The sequence below is a fragment of the Doryrhamphus excisus genome, linkage group LG11 (assembly GCF_037039965.1).
Source record: "Doryrhamphus excisus strain RoL-2023G ecotype Guam linkage group LG11, RoL_Dexc_Guam_v1.1, whole genome shotgun sequence".
In the NCBI taxonomy this organism is placed as follows: Eukaryota; Metazoa; Chordata; class Actinopteri; order Syngnathiformes; family Syngnathidae; genus Doryrhamphus; species Doryrhamphus excisus.
The window spans coordinates 4,914,084-4,929,768 of record NC_136367.1 but is presented as its reverse complement, the minus strand read 5'-3'; the positions used below and the strand labels follow the sequence as shown (position 1 = coordinate 4,929,768).

The 15,685-nt window shown below is 40.5% G+C and overlaps 1 protein-coding gene across 1 annotated transcript; it reads right to left on the bottom strand.

Annotated features, from left to right (window-relative positions):
- Positions 1 to 633: 633 nt before the first annotated feature.
- Positions 634 to 15,676, bottom strand: dusp10 (dual specificity phosphatase 10). The gene is made up of 4 exons (XM_058080886.2): positions 15,322 to 15,676; positions 13,855 to 14,669; positions 8,182 to 8,550; positions 634 to 5,790 (listed from the first exon to the last, which is right to left on the bottom strand). The coding sequence occupies exons 2-4, from the start codon at positions 14,621 to 14,623 to the stop codon at positions 5,525 to 5,527; spliced, it is 1,404 nt and encodes a 467-aa protein (XP_057936869.2). The 5' UTR covers positions 14,624 to 14,669; positions 15,322 to 15,676; the 3' UTR covers positions 634 to 5,524.
- Between the last annotated feature and the right edge of the window lie 9 nt (positions 15,677 to 15,685).

Sequence of the window (15,685 nt, the reverse complement as noted above, 5' to 3'; positions counted from 1 at the left end):
AAGCCCATTCCGATGGAGCCTCTGAGCCCAGAGCAGAGACTCAAGACATCAAATATATCGTAGGAACGCGATAAACAAATAAAACAAATGGAGCCATGTAGTCGTTTTAAAAAGGCTGTGGGACAAACAGACAGACAGACAGCACCAGAACGACTGCAAGAGTCCTTCACACACACCAGGAGCAACTAGCATGCTTCTTTCTTCAAGCAATTTACAGTACACTGTTTACATTGTTCATCAAATAGATCAGTGCGATATGAACAAAAAAAAAGCCAGCAAAGAAAACATACATTTGTAAATAACATTGGCTCAGGTGGCAAGCTCCTTTGTTGTTTGTTTGTTTTGTTTTTTTTTAATCGCTGAATATAAATGCAAGAAGCTACAAACGTGCCAAATGGTTACTTACATCACAGCACCGGTTGACACCAAAAGACACAATGATACATGTGAGGACACGTTAGCGCACTTTTTTTTTTTTTTTTTTGTTACATTTTTATAAAACATCATCCACACTTAGGTTGCAAATTGTCATTCATGCTTCAGAGTTGCAGAAACGTCCTCAAAATGACCTTTTTATTTGCATAGCATGGATTTCCACCAGGGAAAAAGGACCTTATTGACATGATTTTTGCATTTATTTTTTTTTTTAGCAAGGGTTAATGTTAATGTAATCCCTGTTTGTGGCTACAATATGTCTTTATTTCCATGCAAACGTCAAAGAAAGATAAATCACTACATATGAAAAGTCTATTTATAGAATCATTTCCAGTTCTGTAACAGAAAGTAAAATGCATATTCAGATGCAGCAGTTTGAGTTTGGTAAACTTGTTTTTAAACTTATTTAGTTGCATTAATCGTCCATAATGGAGCTCAGTTTGTTGTTTCACAGTCAAGCCCAAAATGATTTTTAGTCCCTGACTAATACCTGGCAACATTTACATTTGGACATTTTCTGGAAATTATGCTAATTCCCTTCCCTCTCAAATGACCCGCTGCGACATAGATTACTGCGGGAACTATTCAAACGTGACAATAAAAAGTTGAATTTTTTAGTTGAATGGGTATTTTCTGGTCGGAAATGACACGGTAAAACTGGCAAAAGACAAATTTGTGTTCAAAATATTATACATATTATATGTAATAGTCACCAAAATTAAGTATACACTTACTGCTGTCACATCTGGAGAAAGTAAGAAAGTGACAATAAAACGTTGAATTTTTGTAGTTAAATGGGTATTTTCTGGTCGGAAATGACACGGTAAAAGTGGCAAAAGAAAAATTTGGGTACAAAATATGATAAATATTATATATAAATAATATTAAGTATACACTTCCTGCTGTCACATCTGGAGAAAGTAAGAAAGTGTCTCCAAATTTCAGACGGCGCAAATTTTAATGACTTTGACTTGACTTGACAATATCATCAAAGACCTGCAACTCAACTTGGACTTTGGCATTAATGACTCTGGACCTGACTCAGATTTTTGTGTGATGACTTGAAAATACTTGGAAAAACCACCAAGTTCCTTCGGTAAAATAGTTTTTGAACATCTTAATTTGTTGGTGTACTGTTTTGCGAAAAAAACGACTAAATCCTGATTAGTCAGCACTTGTAAGAACTCGAAGATTTCAAGCTAATGACTTCGGATTTGAGTTGATCCGTCTTGTTTTGACTTGACTTGGACTTGCACATCTTTGAGATAAAACCAAAACCAAACCAATCCAATATGATAAGACCTATCCATTCATTTTCTGTGTCGCTGGAGCCTATCCCAGTTGAGTTTGGTCAGGGTTTGAGAGGCGGGGTACCCCTTGGACTGGTCGCCAGCCAATCACAGGACACGTATAGACAACCAAGACACCAAGGGGCAATTTAGAGACTCCATTGAACCTAACATGGAGATTACCTGGATTAGGAAAACATGCACTTATTTTCCAGAAACATTTAGCAGTGCGGCGCTGTAGCTGTTATTAATATTCAAATATGTACCCAGTACAGTAAAAAAGTATTTTTGACATGTGACACTTTCAACATCAACATGTAATCCATCTTGTTGCCAAACAGGTTGGACACAGCCCAGTCACCTGAGACTAATTAAAAGCCTCATTAAAGCAGCATTAAAGTCTGTTTTGCTGATTTAATTTGATGAATTAATTAATGGGATGATTAGTTTAGGTCACATTTGGACATGCAGTTGGGATTTTTTTTGTGCTCAATGTAAGCAAACTCTCATTTTAGGCGTTTATTTACATATTCATCGTATAGTACATATAGTACATGGGTTTATTGGGTTATTTGACATATGAAAGTTTTTGTAAAAGTGTTTTTCCGATAACGAAATGTGCAACATGACATATCTCCTGTGGTGGGATGAACACGTGTGTGTCGGTTTTCATGATCGGGAAAAAAATCAGATATCGATATCAACCGATATGGCATTTTTATGTGCCGATTATCGGACATCCCTAATTGAAATTAATTGTTTTTCCGATAACGATATGTGCAACATGACATATTTCCTGTGGTGGGATGAACACGTGTGTGTCGGTTTTTATGATCGGGAAAAAAGTCAGATATCGATATCAACCGATATGGCATTTTTATGTGCCGATTATCGGACATCCCTAATTGAAATTATTTCTGTTTTTCCAATACCGATATGTGCAACATGACATATCTCCTGTGGTGGGATGAACATGTATGTGTCGGTTTTTATGATCGGGAAAAAAATCTGATATCGATATCAACCGATATGGCATTTTTATGTGCTGATTACCGGACATCCCTAATTGAAATTAATTCTGTTTTTCCGATACCGATATGTGCCACATGACATATCTCTTGTGGTGGGATAAACACGTGTGTGTCGGTTTTTATGATCGGGGAAAAAATCAGATATCGATATCAACCGATATGACATTTTTATGTGCCGATTATCGGACATCCGTAATTGAAATTAGTTGTTTTTCCGATATCAATATGTGCAACATGACATATCTCCTGTGGTGGGATGAACATGTATGTGTCGGTTTTTATGATCGGGAAAAAAATCAGATATCGATATCAACCGATATGGCATTTTTATGCGCCGATTATCGGACATCCCTAATTGAAACTCTGTTTTTCCGATACCGATATGTGCAACATGACATATCTCCTGTGGTGGGATGAACATGTATGTGTCGGTTTTTATGATCGGGTAAAAAATCAGATATCGATATCAACCGATATGGCATTTTTATGTGCCGATTTTCGGACATCCGTAATTGAAATTAGTTGTTTTTCCGATATCAATATGTGCAACATGACATATCTCCTGTGGTGAGATGAACACAGGTGTGTCTGTTTTCATGATCAGAAAAAAATCAGATATCGATATCAACCGATATGGCATTTTTATGTGCCGATTATCGGACGTCTCTAATTGAAATTAATTCCATGCTTTTATGTGCGCTGTGATTGGCTGGCGCTCAGTCCCTGCCTCTCGCCCAAAGTCAGCTGGGATAGGCTCCATCTCTTAACACTCAAATCTTTTGCCACTTTCACAGGATAAGACCCATTCCCCTCTAAATGTGGGCTAGCTTATTAATAATTAAGATCAATGACTGTTTTTGTTGTTGTTGTTGTTTTAAAAAAATATTGAAAAAATTGTTATTTCTGCACAATTTTGCGGTTCAGGGAATTATGCACGTCAAAACTTAGTACGTTTTTAGAGTAACCCCAACTCATTGCACGACTTTTTGTACAAAATCCACCCCGATTCTCACGAAGAGGTTCTACTGAATTCATGTTAGCATATGTACATTACCGTACGGAACACAACTTCAGCAAGTGCACGTGATGTCACCGCGCACAGGCCCGGTGATGGCGACACGAGCGTTAAGGCATTGAAAGAGGCACTAGAGAAACAGCACGTGATAGCAACAACACCTTGCATTTACACAAGGCAAAAATGCTCGCTCGCCTGTAAGCTCAGTGTCAACAACGGGAACGAGAGTTTAAAAAGGTCACGCCGGACGGCAACCTTTCAACGCTGGAGGCTGCATCTCACCTCCGCTACCGTGTATTATTATTTATTACCACAGCTTGGCTCGTCATGAAGAGCGTTCACAGAAGACGTAGTATTAGGCCACACACACACACACACACACACACTAAGGACTTGTTACAATAGAGCTGGCACAAAGGAACAACAAAAAAAAAAAAAAGCAGGCAGTGAAATAATTATTTTCCATTTAAAAATCACAAATAGCCCTGTTTTGTTATGGTCACTGATTATTTCAGTGCTTTTTTCTTTGTAGTTCTCTTGGTTTTAGCAAAAAGGAAAAACACTAACTCATTTACTAAGTCATCCGTGCTAATAACTATTAGGGATGGGCGTAATAATTTACAATTTGTAGTTGAATTTTTACGTCTAAGTAATTGTTTATTTGTGTTGTATTAAGAAATAGAAACAAAATTGAGTGCACTACCCCACTGTGACCAGCGGAGGCGCTATTTCACTCTATTAGGACCAAATGACATAGTTTCAAAAACACATATTTCGGTGTTAAAACATCTCCATACATGCATGGAGTTGACAAAAAAATATATATATCGACACATTAACGCACATTTTGTGAAAAAGCTACTTGCTTAAGCATGATAAACGCCTCCGTTCATCTGTATAGTGACATATTAGCTGTACAGTGTAGTTATCTTTAAAAAAAAAATCATTCTAATCAAAAAAAATGTTGTTTTTTGCTGTTTAAATAAAGTTTTAAAAACATGACATAATGTCGCACAAACCAAAAAAAGATAGTGTGCCGTGAGATTTTTGCTACCTCGGCTCAGTAATGGTTGGCTAACCTGTTGGTGTTCTTGCTCAGTACAACACTGGCATGAAAACAGGAGTTCAGAACATTCAGAAATTCCTGTTTTCTTTTTACTTGATCGTGGAAATGTGGTCAAGCCCATCCCTAATAATAATAATAATAATAATAATGGACCGAAGCTAACAGTATTAATTACAATACAGCAATATTCAGCTGGAAATGTTTCTTAATCATGAGCAATATATACACTTAAGATCAAGGTTGCATTCCATGTTGAAATTATTGCACAGTAAGCCATTGTGGGCTTGTAATGGTCACCCCCTGTATAAAAATAGAACATTAACACACCAGACATGTCTTCAACTGTTTATTTTTTTTTTTGGTTCGGCCAGTCCCTGCCCGCTAACACGTGTGCCACAGTGCAAAGCGGAGTTTCTCCCGTCAACTTCTTCTATCCACACACCCGCTCCTCCGCAGTCCCGAATGGAACTCCTCCAAGCACATTCTCCGTCTGTCTGTCTCAACATCTCCAACTCATATCCACTCCTCCTCCGGGACGCAGGCCAGGTCCAAACAGTAGGGATTTTTTTTTGGCATTTCTCATCAGTGCTGACCCACGCAGCTTTTGGCACTCCAGAGAGTCCGAGATGAGATTCAAGAAAAAAAAAATAGCAACTTAACTCACATTCCAAACTGAGTGTGAGCGGTTTCAGACGATGGTCTCCACACCCGTGAGCTTTGGCGTGAGGATCCGTGGCGTTATTCCGTTGTTGAGGTCCTCCTCGAACTCCAGCAGCTGACCCATGAAGTTGAGGTTCGGGGAGATGATGGGCCTCCTGGTTTTCACAAACTTGTAGGCGTCCGTCATGGTCATCCAGGTGTGCTTCATCAAGTAGGCGATGACGATGGTGGCTGAGCGGGATACGCCGGCCTGACAGTGGATGAGAAGGCCCATACCAGCTTGGTGTGCTTCCTCTGAAACATAGGAACATATTTTTTTATCACAGTAAATAGGCATTTATTTTCATATTCATCGTATAGTACATCGTATAGTACATCGTATAGTACATTGCATATGCTTGGATTGAGAATGGGTTTGAATATTTTGCCATATGGAAGTTTTTGTAAAAGTGTTTTTCCGATACCGAATTGTGCAACACGACATATCTCCTGTGGTGGGATGAACACGTGTGTGATCGGGAAAAAAATCAGATATTGATATCAACCGATATGGCATTTTTATGTGCCGATTATCGGACATCCCTAACTGAAATTAATTGTTTTTCCAATATCGATATGTGCCACATGACGTATCCCCTGTGGTGGGATGAACACGCATGTGTCGGTTTTCATGATCGGGAAAAAAATCAGATATCGATATCAACCGATATGGCATTTTTATGTGCCGATTATCGGACATCCCTAATTGAAACTAATTCTGTTTTTCAGATACCGATATGTGCAACATGACATATCTCCTGTAGTGGGATGAACACGTGTGTGTCGGTTTTCATGATCGGGAAAAAAATCAGATATCGATATCAACCAATATGGCATTTTTATGTGCCGATTATCGGACATCCCTAATTGAAACTAATTCTGTTTTTCCGATACCGATATGTGCAACACGACATATCTCCTGTGGTGGGATGAACACGTGTGTGATCGGGAAAAAAATCAGATATTGATATCAACCGATATGGCATTTTTATGTGCCGATTATCGGACATCCCTAATTGAAATTAATTCTGTTTTTCCGACACCGATATGTGCAACATGACATATCTTCTGTAGTGGGATGAACACGTGTGTGTCGGTTTTCATGATAGGGAAAAAATCAGATATTCATATCAACCGATATGGCATTTTTATGTGCCGATTATTGGACATCCCTAATTGAAATTAATTCTGTTTTTCCGATACCGATATGTGCAACATGACATATCTTCTGTAGTGGGATGAACACGTGTGTGTCGGTTTTCATGATCGGGAAAAAAATCAGATATCGATATCAACCGATATGGCATTTTTATGTGCCGATTATCGGACATCCCTAATTGAAACTAATTCTGTTTTTCCGATACCGATATGTGCAACACGACATATCTCCTGTGGTGGGATGAACACGTGTGTGATCGGGAAAAAAATCAGATATTGATATCAACCGATATGGCATTTTTATGTGCCGATTATCGGACATCCCTAATTGAAATTAATTCTGTTTTTCCGACACCGATATGTGCAACATGACATATCTTCTGTAGTGGGATGAACACGTGTGTGTCGGTTTTCATGATAGGGAAAAAATCAGATATTCATATCAACCGATATGGCATTTTTATGTGCCGATTATTGGACATCCCTAATTGAAATTAATTCTGTTTTTCCGATACCGATATGTGCAACATGACATATCTTCTGTAGTGGGATGAACACGTGTGTGTCGGTTTTCATGATCGGGAAAAAAATCAGATATCGATATCAACCGATATGGCATTTTTATGTGCCGATTATCGGACATCCCTAATTGAAACTAATTCTGTTTTTCCGATACCGATATGTGCAACACGACATATCTCCTGTGGTGGGATGAACACGTGTGTGATCGGGAAAAAAATCAGATATTGATATCAACCGATATGGCATTTTTATGTGCCGATTATCGGACATCCCTAATTGAAATTAATTCTGTTTTTCCGACACCGATATGTGCAACATGACATATCTTCTGTAGTGGGATGAACACGTGTGTGTCGGTTTTCATGATAGGGAAAAAATCAGATATTGATATCAACCGATATGGCATTTTTATGTGCCGATTATCGGACATCCCTAACTGAAATTAATTGTTTTTCCAATATCGATATGTGCCACATGACGTATCTCATTGTGGTGGGATGAACGCGTGTGTCGGTTTTCATGATCGGGAAAAAAATCAGATATCGATATCAACCGATATGGCATTTTTATGTGCCGATTATCGGACATCCCTAATTGAAACTAATTCTGTTTTTCAGATACCGATATGTGCAACATGACATATCTCTTGTGGTGGGATGAACACGTGTGTGTCGGTTTTCATGATCGGAAAAAAAATCAGATATTGATATCAACCGATATGGCATTTTTATGTGCCGATTATCGGACGTCCCTAATTGAAATTAATGGGATAGGCTCCATCTCTTAACACTCAAATCTTTTGCCACTTTCACAGGATAATCACAGTAAACACACAGAAAATACACAGATCATCTGCATGCATGGTAGCTCCTCCCATGTGACACAATCAGCCAATGAAATACAAGTGAACAGATAATGTGGTTAGTTAAATGTCTTAGCGTTATGTCTGTGTGTTTGTCGTCCTACCAATGAATTCAAAAGCCTCCTCAAAGTACTGGCGAAGGTTCTGCTTGTTGCTGTCGGTGGCAGGCAGGCGCTTGTAGATGAACAGGCCCGTGTCGTAGTGGTAGAGCGGAAGATGGGTGGTCACGTTGAGGATGAAGCCCACGTTCAGGCGCTGCAGCAAGTTGATGTCCTGAGCATCGTGCTCGTTACCCAAATAGAGGAAGGGCAAGACGGGCGTCACGTCTGCGTTCTCTATATCCGGGGTGGAGGGCAGGGTGTGAGGTAGCGCCCCCGAGAGGCCGGCAGTTGCGCCCATGTCCAAGCCTTCGTGGAGATGCAGCGAGTGTTCACACAGGTTCTCGTGGCTCTGCCTGAAGCAGCTAAGGCCTCCTGCAAACACAAGCGATTGCAATGAGCGATGCCAGTCAAAAGTTGGGAGACGCGTTCGTCACACTGTTCACACGTTCAATCTCCGCAATTTTTAAAGACAAGCCCTTCGGTACAGGCCTTGGCTATATACACATGGAACCTACCAAAAGAAAGATTAGACTGCCATCTTTCTATCGTTTTCCTTTCTTAATAATCAGCAGTAGAACATAAGTATGTTTCAGGAAAATATTGGTTACCGACTAAAGGGAGAAAAACAGTGTTTTGTGAAAAAATATATTTTCCGTTCTTAGTAATCAACAGTAGAACATTCCATTCTTAGTAATCGGCAGTAGAACATAAGTAGGTTTCAGGAAAATATCGGTTACCGACTAAAAAGAGAAAAACGCCTTTTTGTGAAAAGATATATTTTCCGTTCTTAGTAATCGGCAGTAGAATATAAGTATGTTTCAGGACAATATTGGTTACCGACTAAAAGGAGAAAAACAGCTTTTTGTGAAAAGTTACATTTTCCGTTCTTAGTAATCGGCAATAGAACATAAGCATGTTTCAGGAAAATATCGGTTACCGACTAAAAGGAGAAAAACGGCTTTATGTGAAAAGATACATTTTCTGTTCTTAGTAATCAGCAGTAGAACACAAGTGTGTTTCAGGAAAATATCGGTTACCGACTAAAAGGAGAAAAACGGCTTTTTGTGAAAAAATACATTTTCCGTTCTTAGTAATCGGCAGTAGAACATACATAAGTGTGTTTCAAGAAAATATCGGTTACCGACTAAAGAGAGAAAAACAACTTTTTGTGAAAAGATACATTTTCCGTTCTTAGTAATCAGCAGTAGAACATAAGTATGTTTCAGGAAAATATCGGTTACCGACTAAAGGGAGAAAAACGGCTTTTTGTGAAAAGATACATTTCAAGCATAACTTTCACCCGGACACATATTTTTAGCGTTCGTGACAGAGCTCAAATATCAAAACAACTATACCTACATAAACAACACAAAAAAGGTTCTTTATGTGTATTTGTAACCTTCTGCACGCTACACTCCTCCATCCCTGATGAGCTATTATCAAATGTACTTCTGCCACCTTGTGGTCATTCTTTGCTACTTTGAGCAAAGCTCCAATGCATTTTTCCAGCTGTCACGAATGCAGCATTACGCTAACTGCTAAGCTAGACGGCATTATTGTGTGACCTTGGCAGAAGTCCACCGTGTCTTGTTTAAATAACGGAATTAGAAGAACAATTTCCCACAAGTGTGAATGCATCAACAGTTTACAGTTTATTTTATGGCGCCGTATATAGTTTTTTTTTTATGGCTTGCAATAAACTTTTGACCTCTAAATAACTGCTTTGCACCTGTCGCCTCTAATGCTGTTGCGTTGTGGACATCAGCTGCCCCCGCCCACAAACACACACACACACACACACACACACACACACACATTGTCAGTGCACATATTGGTCACGATCCAATGTGAGGTCATTGCACAGCTTCCCATGTTAGACGGATTAGAGAGTCTAAACGTAGCAGTACAATATATTTACTATCAATTTTATGCTGTCATATTGTGCCATTGGAGAGTAGGACAACAATACATCACAATGTTGATATTTTGAACAAAAACAAAAATTGCAGTGGTTTTAATTTAATTTAATTTAATTTAATTTAATTTAATTTAATTTAATTTAATTTAATTTAATTTAATTTAATTTAATTTAATTTAATTTAATTTAATTTAATTTAATTTAATTTAATTTAATTTAATTTAATTTAATTTAATTTAGGGCGGCACGGCGGACTAGTGGTTAGCGCGCAGACCTCACAGCTAGGAGACCAGGGTTCAATTCCACCCTCGGCCATCTCTGTGTGGAGTTTGCATGTTCTTCCCGTGCATGCGTGGGTTTTCTCTGGGTACTCCGGTTTCCTCCCACATTCCAAAAACATGCTAGGTTAATTGGTGACTCCAAATTGTCCATAGGTATGAATGTGAGTGTGAATGGTTGTTTGTCTATATGTGCCCTGTGATCAGTCCAGGGTGTGCCCCGCCTCTCGCCCAAAGACAGCTGGGATAGGCTCCAGCACCCCCTCAACCCTCGTGAGGAAAAAGCGGTAGAAAATGAATGAATGAATGAATGAATGAATAATTTAATTTAATTTAATTTAATTTAATTTAATTTAATTTAATTTAATTTAATTTAATTTAATTTAATTTAATTTAATTTAATTTAATTTAATTTAATTTAATTTAATTTAATTTAATTTAATTTAAAAAATGTAAATTCAATTTAATTAAGCATGTATATGTATAGGAAGATCTTTTTGCTTCTGTCCTGTATTTCATTTCCAACAACATGTCTGAATCGTCATCTCATCTCTGCGATTTGGACAGCGAATGTTCAACGGAGCTCTTTGGCCTCAGAGAAAAATGCATGTCAGAAATGGAGGCGGCCGAGGGTCCTATGCCCTAGACGGGGTCTTTTAATAGGGAATATTGAAATAGTTGGAGGCGAGGTCAAAAATGGGTCAACCAGAATGTTATTTGGTTGAATTGAGTGTAGCCAAAGAAAGCAGTGCATGACTGAGGACAAAATTATGGGATTAAATATGCGACTATGCAAAATTTAACGTAACATATCACTGCTATTATCAACAAAAATGTTTATTTTGACACTCGAACACAAACAAAACAGGATGTCATCAAACCATACGCCTCCCTTGCTCACGGTGCAACCAAAAATAACACACCCGATAACACATGTGGCACACAAAAACCCGCAATGCATAGCTGAGTAACTTCCTGTTTGGGGAAGCATGAGTGTAAGCATCCCAGCATGCCTTGCGGGTTTTTGTGTTCCATGTGTGTGACTTGCTGTGTTATTTTTGGTTGCACCGTGAGTGAGGGGAAGCGTTTGGTTTCATGACTTTACACACACGCGTTCAAAACAATACTGTTTTATATAACATTTATACGCTGGCCTCACAGCGAGGAGACTCGGGTTCAATCCCACCCTCGGCCATTTCTGTGTGGAGTTTGCATGTTTTTTCTCCGGGTACTCCGGTTTCCTCCCACATTCCAAAAAAAACATGCTAGGTTAATTGACGACTCCAAATTGTCCATAGGTATGAATGTGAGTGTGAATGGTTGTTTGTCTATATGTGCCCTGTGATTGGCTGGCCACCAGTCCAGGGTGTACCCCGCCTCTCAACTGAAGACAGCTGGGATAGGCTTCAAGATAAGTGGTGGAGAATGAATGAATGAATTAATTAATTAATAATCCGCAAGGCATGCTGGGTAACTTCCTGTTACAGGTATAAAGTAGTATTGTTTTGCGTGTGTATTGCAGCATCTATTTGTATACCCGCATAGTCCATGTGGTACAGTTACACTGCATGTTCCACATGGCTAAGTGTGTAAATAAGAAGCCGGTTCACTGCGTATAAAAAAACACCTCAAGCAAATTGAAGTTTGCATCCGACTGCTCCCTTTGCAGATCAAGCTTCACCAATGTAGGGCAAACAAGATGGCTTTTCGACCAATAAATGGCCTCATTTTTGGACATTCTAGTTACCAAAATGGTGTTTTAAACACAAATGAAATAATATTTTGATCAAAAATCAGCAAATTTACAGGGTTGCAAATGCTAAATTATGAACATACATATGAACAAATAGTATTGCACAACACATGTTGTGACAGCGGTACGATGTGTACATAAAACTACTGGCATCATGTAGGAGGTTGCCTACAGCCACAGCTGTCAGATGTTTTTATGCTAGCCAGAGTTTGGAATGTTTTTCTATAATTTACAAAGTAAAAATTGGACGTCATAAACATAAACCTACTGCCATCTTGTAGGAGGTTGCCTACAGCCACAGCTGTCTTTATGATAGCCAGAGTTTGGAATGTTTTTCTATAATTTCCAAAGTAAAAATTGGACATCATAAACATAAACCTACTGCAATCGTGTAGGAGGTTGCCTACAGCCACAGCAGTCAGATGTTTTTATGATAGCCAGAGTTTGGAATGTTTTTCTATAATTTCCAAAGTAAAAATTGGACGTCATAAACATTAACCTACTGCCATCGTGTAGGAGGTTGCCTACAGCCACAGCTGTCAGATGTTTTTATGATAGCCAGAGTTTGGAAATTATAGAAAAACATTCCAAAGTAAAAATTGGACGTCATAAACATAAACCTACTGCCATCTTGTAGGAGGTTGCCTACAGCCACAGCTGTCAGATGTTTTTATGATAGCCAGAGTTTGGAATGTTTTTCTATAATTTCCAAAGTAAAAATTGGACGTCATAAACATAAACCTACTGCCATCTTGTAGGAGGTTGCCTACAACCACAGTTGTCTACAACCACAGTTGTCAGATGTTTTTATGTTTGGAATGTTTTTCTATAATTTCCAAAGTAGAAATTGGACGTCATAAACATAAACCTACTGCCATCTTGTAGGAGGTTGCCTACAGCCACAGCTGTTTTTATGATAGCCAGAGTTTGGAATGTTTTTCTATAATTTCCAAAGTAAAAATTGGACAACTTGCAGCATTCACAAATGCATTCAACCGTGGAGGTTCCTTCCAATACGCATTTGGACTGAGAAATGCAATAAATCACCCGTCCTGCACAAGCAGCACATTTTGTTCTTATGCGCCGAGACGACAACGCTATGTGGAATAATAATGCTTAACTGCATCGGTACGAATGTTTGAATCTCAGCCTTCACACAAGCAGACAGTGATTCAGGGGTGTTCGGAGACCACTCACACCCCCCCCCCAACCCAACACATTGCTCCAGCCAAACACACACACATATACACACGCAAATGACGGAAAACATGGCAGCCTCTCAACACACGGCCTTAACTAACTAACAGCTGCTGCTTCCATCCGGCACTGTACTGTATATTTATGTCAACAATCATATACAATCTAATATAATACACAATGTCAGGTGTTTATGCTGCAGTGTGCGTGATTTAAACCACAATCACAGAGCTGACAGGCCAGGTCAGCTGAGCAAAACAATAAAGGTCAAAGTTTAACAGGCCCTTTCTACAAACACTGCATGCTATTATGCAACATCTAACGGCTTCATGAGGGTTTATATCGCCACTAAAGCCCCCCCCCGCCCCCGGCCGCCACCAAAGCGCTCATTGCTCCCAGACGTCTACAATGATTTAGTGCCTCCAGAGTCAAACTAAAGCCCATGAAATTGCACTTTCTATCCCTTTTATATGCTGCCATTTCCAGCCTATCGCGCGTTTGTATCGCCATCCCATGACGGATCCACTCACCTTTGAGAATAATGGGGTCCTTGCCCTCCCTCCTCAGCGACTCCAGGACCACGTGGAGAGGCTGCGAGGGCCCCAGTCTGTTCGGGTCGGCGGTGCTGTCGTCGTAGACCACGATATCTTTGGAGAAGATGCCCTTAAATGAGTCCTTGCCCTCGCGGCAAGAAATGAGGTCCAGCACGGTGATTTTTCCCTGCTGCAGCCTCCGCCGGCTGATCTTGTCGGAGCAGTTGATGTGCACGGCGCCCCGGATGTGACTCTTGTTGTATTCCGTGAAAGCCCGGCAGTCGATGATGACCGGCACCGGCCCGACGGGGTGACCCATAGGGCAGCAGGTCATGCGCTTTGCCAGCTCATTGGGGTGGATGACTCTCACAGTGGCGGCGCCCGGGGCGAGGCTAGTGGTAGCGCTTAATGCTTCGTGGTTGCCGAGCATAGGTGGAGCGGCATAGCTGAGGTTGGGGCTGCTGGCGCTCACCTGACCGTGGTTCAGGCTCGGGCTGTCCTTCTCGTAGGTGGTGACCGAGCAGCAGCTGGCACTGCTGCATCCACACGACAAGGAGCGCGTGGAGCCCTTGGATGAGGGCATATACGTCACAAGATTAGCCGTCGCCCGGATTTTCACCACGGTGGTGCTGATGACCGTCTCGTCGCTGCTGGTGGAAGCGATGGAGTCCAGGTAGCTGGTGTCCAGTCGCAGTTGGAGTTCCTGAGGTCGGATCGGCCTTGGCAGCGCCACCACAATTCTGTCGTCGAGAGGAGATGGAGGCATGGGGAGGCCGAGGGCTGGACGTTTACGGAGAACTCAACACGCCGCTCTGACACAAGACAAATATTTGATATTGTTGAAAGAATTGCGCGTCGCAGTGAGATGAAAAAAAGTGTGAATAAACAGTCTTCTGTTTGATCAACGTGCATAACATCTGCTGAAGCCAAACATCTGAGGTGACAACACCCACCACACTAATCACATTATTAATGAACAGCCTTTTTAAAGTGAGTCACTTCAAGGTAATTAGTAATTATCAGCCTCCTGCTACTGCAATGTTGTTGTTTTAAATGTCTAGTCAAAGCTTTTTACCGGCAGAGATAAAAAAAAAAGCAAAATACTGCATCACTGCAGTTTTATCTCCCTCACAAGTGGAGAGTCATAAAGATGGACGGCAGTTCCTTATAATGTAAGCGTTTTAAGCGCATGTTATGTAAGGACTCCAACCATGCATGCATGCATGCATGCACACTCATCCTCCAGCACACAGCAATCATTCATGGGCAAATTCATTGAAAAAAAACCGGCATTAGGACGTGCTTTGAATAAAATGCGGCGTTCGGAATGAAAAAAAAAAAGAAATATACACAATGTTGCATTGATTATTCAACGCGTTTGAGAATTGTAACGGTCTTGAATGCACCCCGTGTATTCTTTGCAACAACTTCTAATTACCAAACTTGCCTTGAATTTCTGCTTACCGGTGTGTGTTGCTGTCTTTGCCCCGGTAATGTACGATCTCCGCTGGGTGTCGGGGGTGCCTCCATTCAGTCGGTACACGTACAGTGGATCGGCAACATTTTTATTTTTGATACTTTTACCCGGGTTGCCCAGAAATAATATTGAAGGAAGTCAGCCAGCCTACAGAAGTCGCACAGCGGGGACTGACTGACGCGAATGGGAGCCAATTCGCGACTTCATGAATATTAAACGTGATCTTTTTGGGTACAGTGACGTCCCCGCCCTGCCGTGGGAGGGATTTTTAACCGGGGCGTCTGGTTCTGAGCCAGTGGAGGAGGAGAAGGAAAGGGTGGGAGTGTCGCTTCCAAACCGCGGCTTCAACTG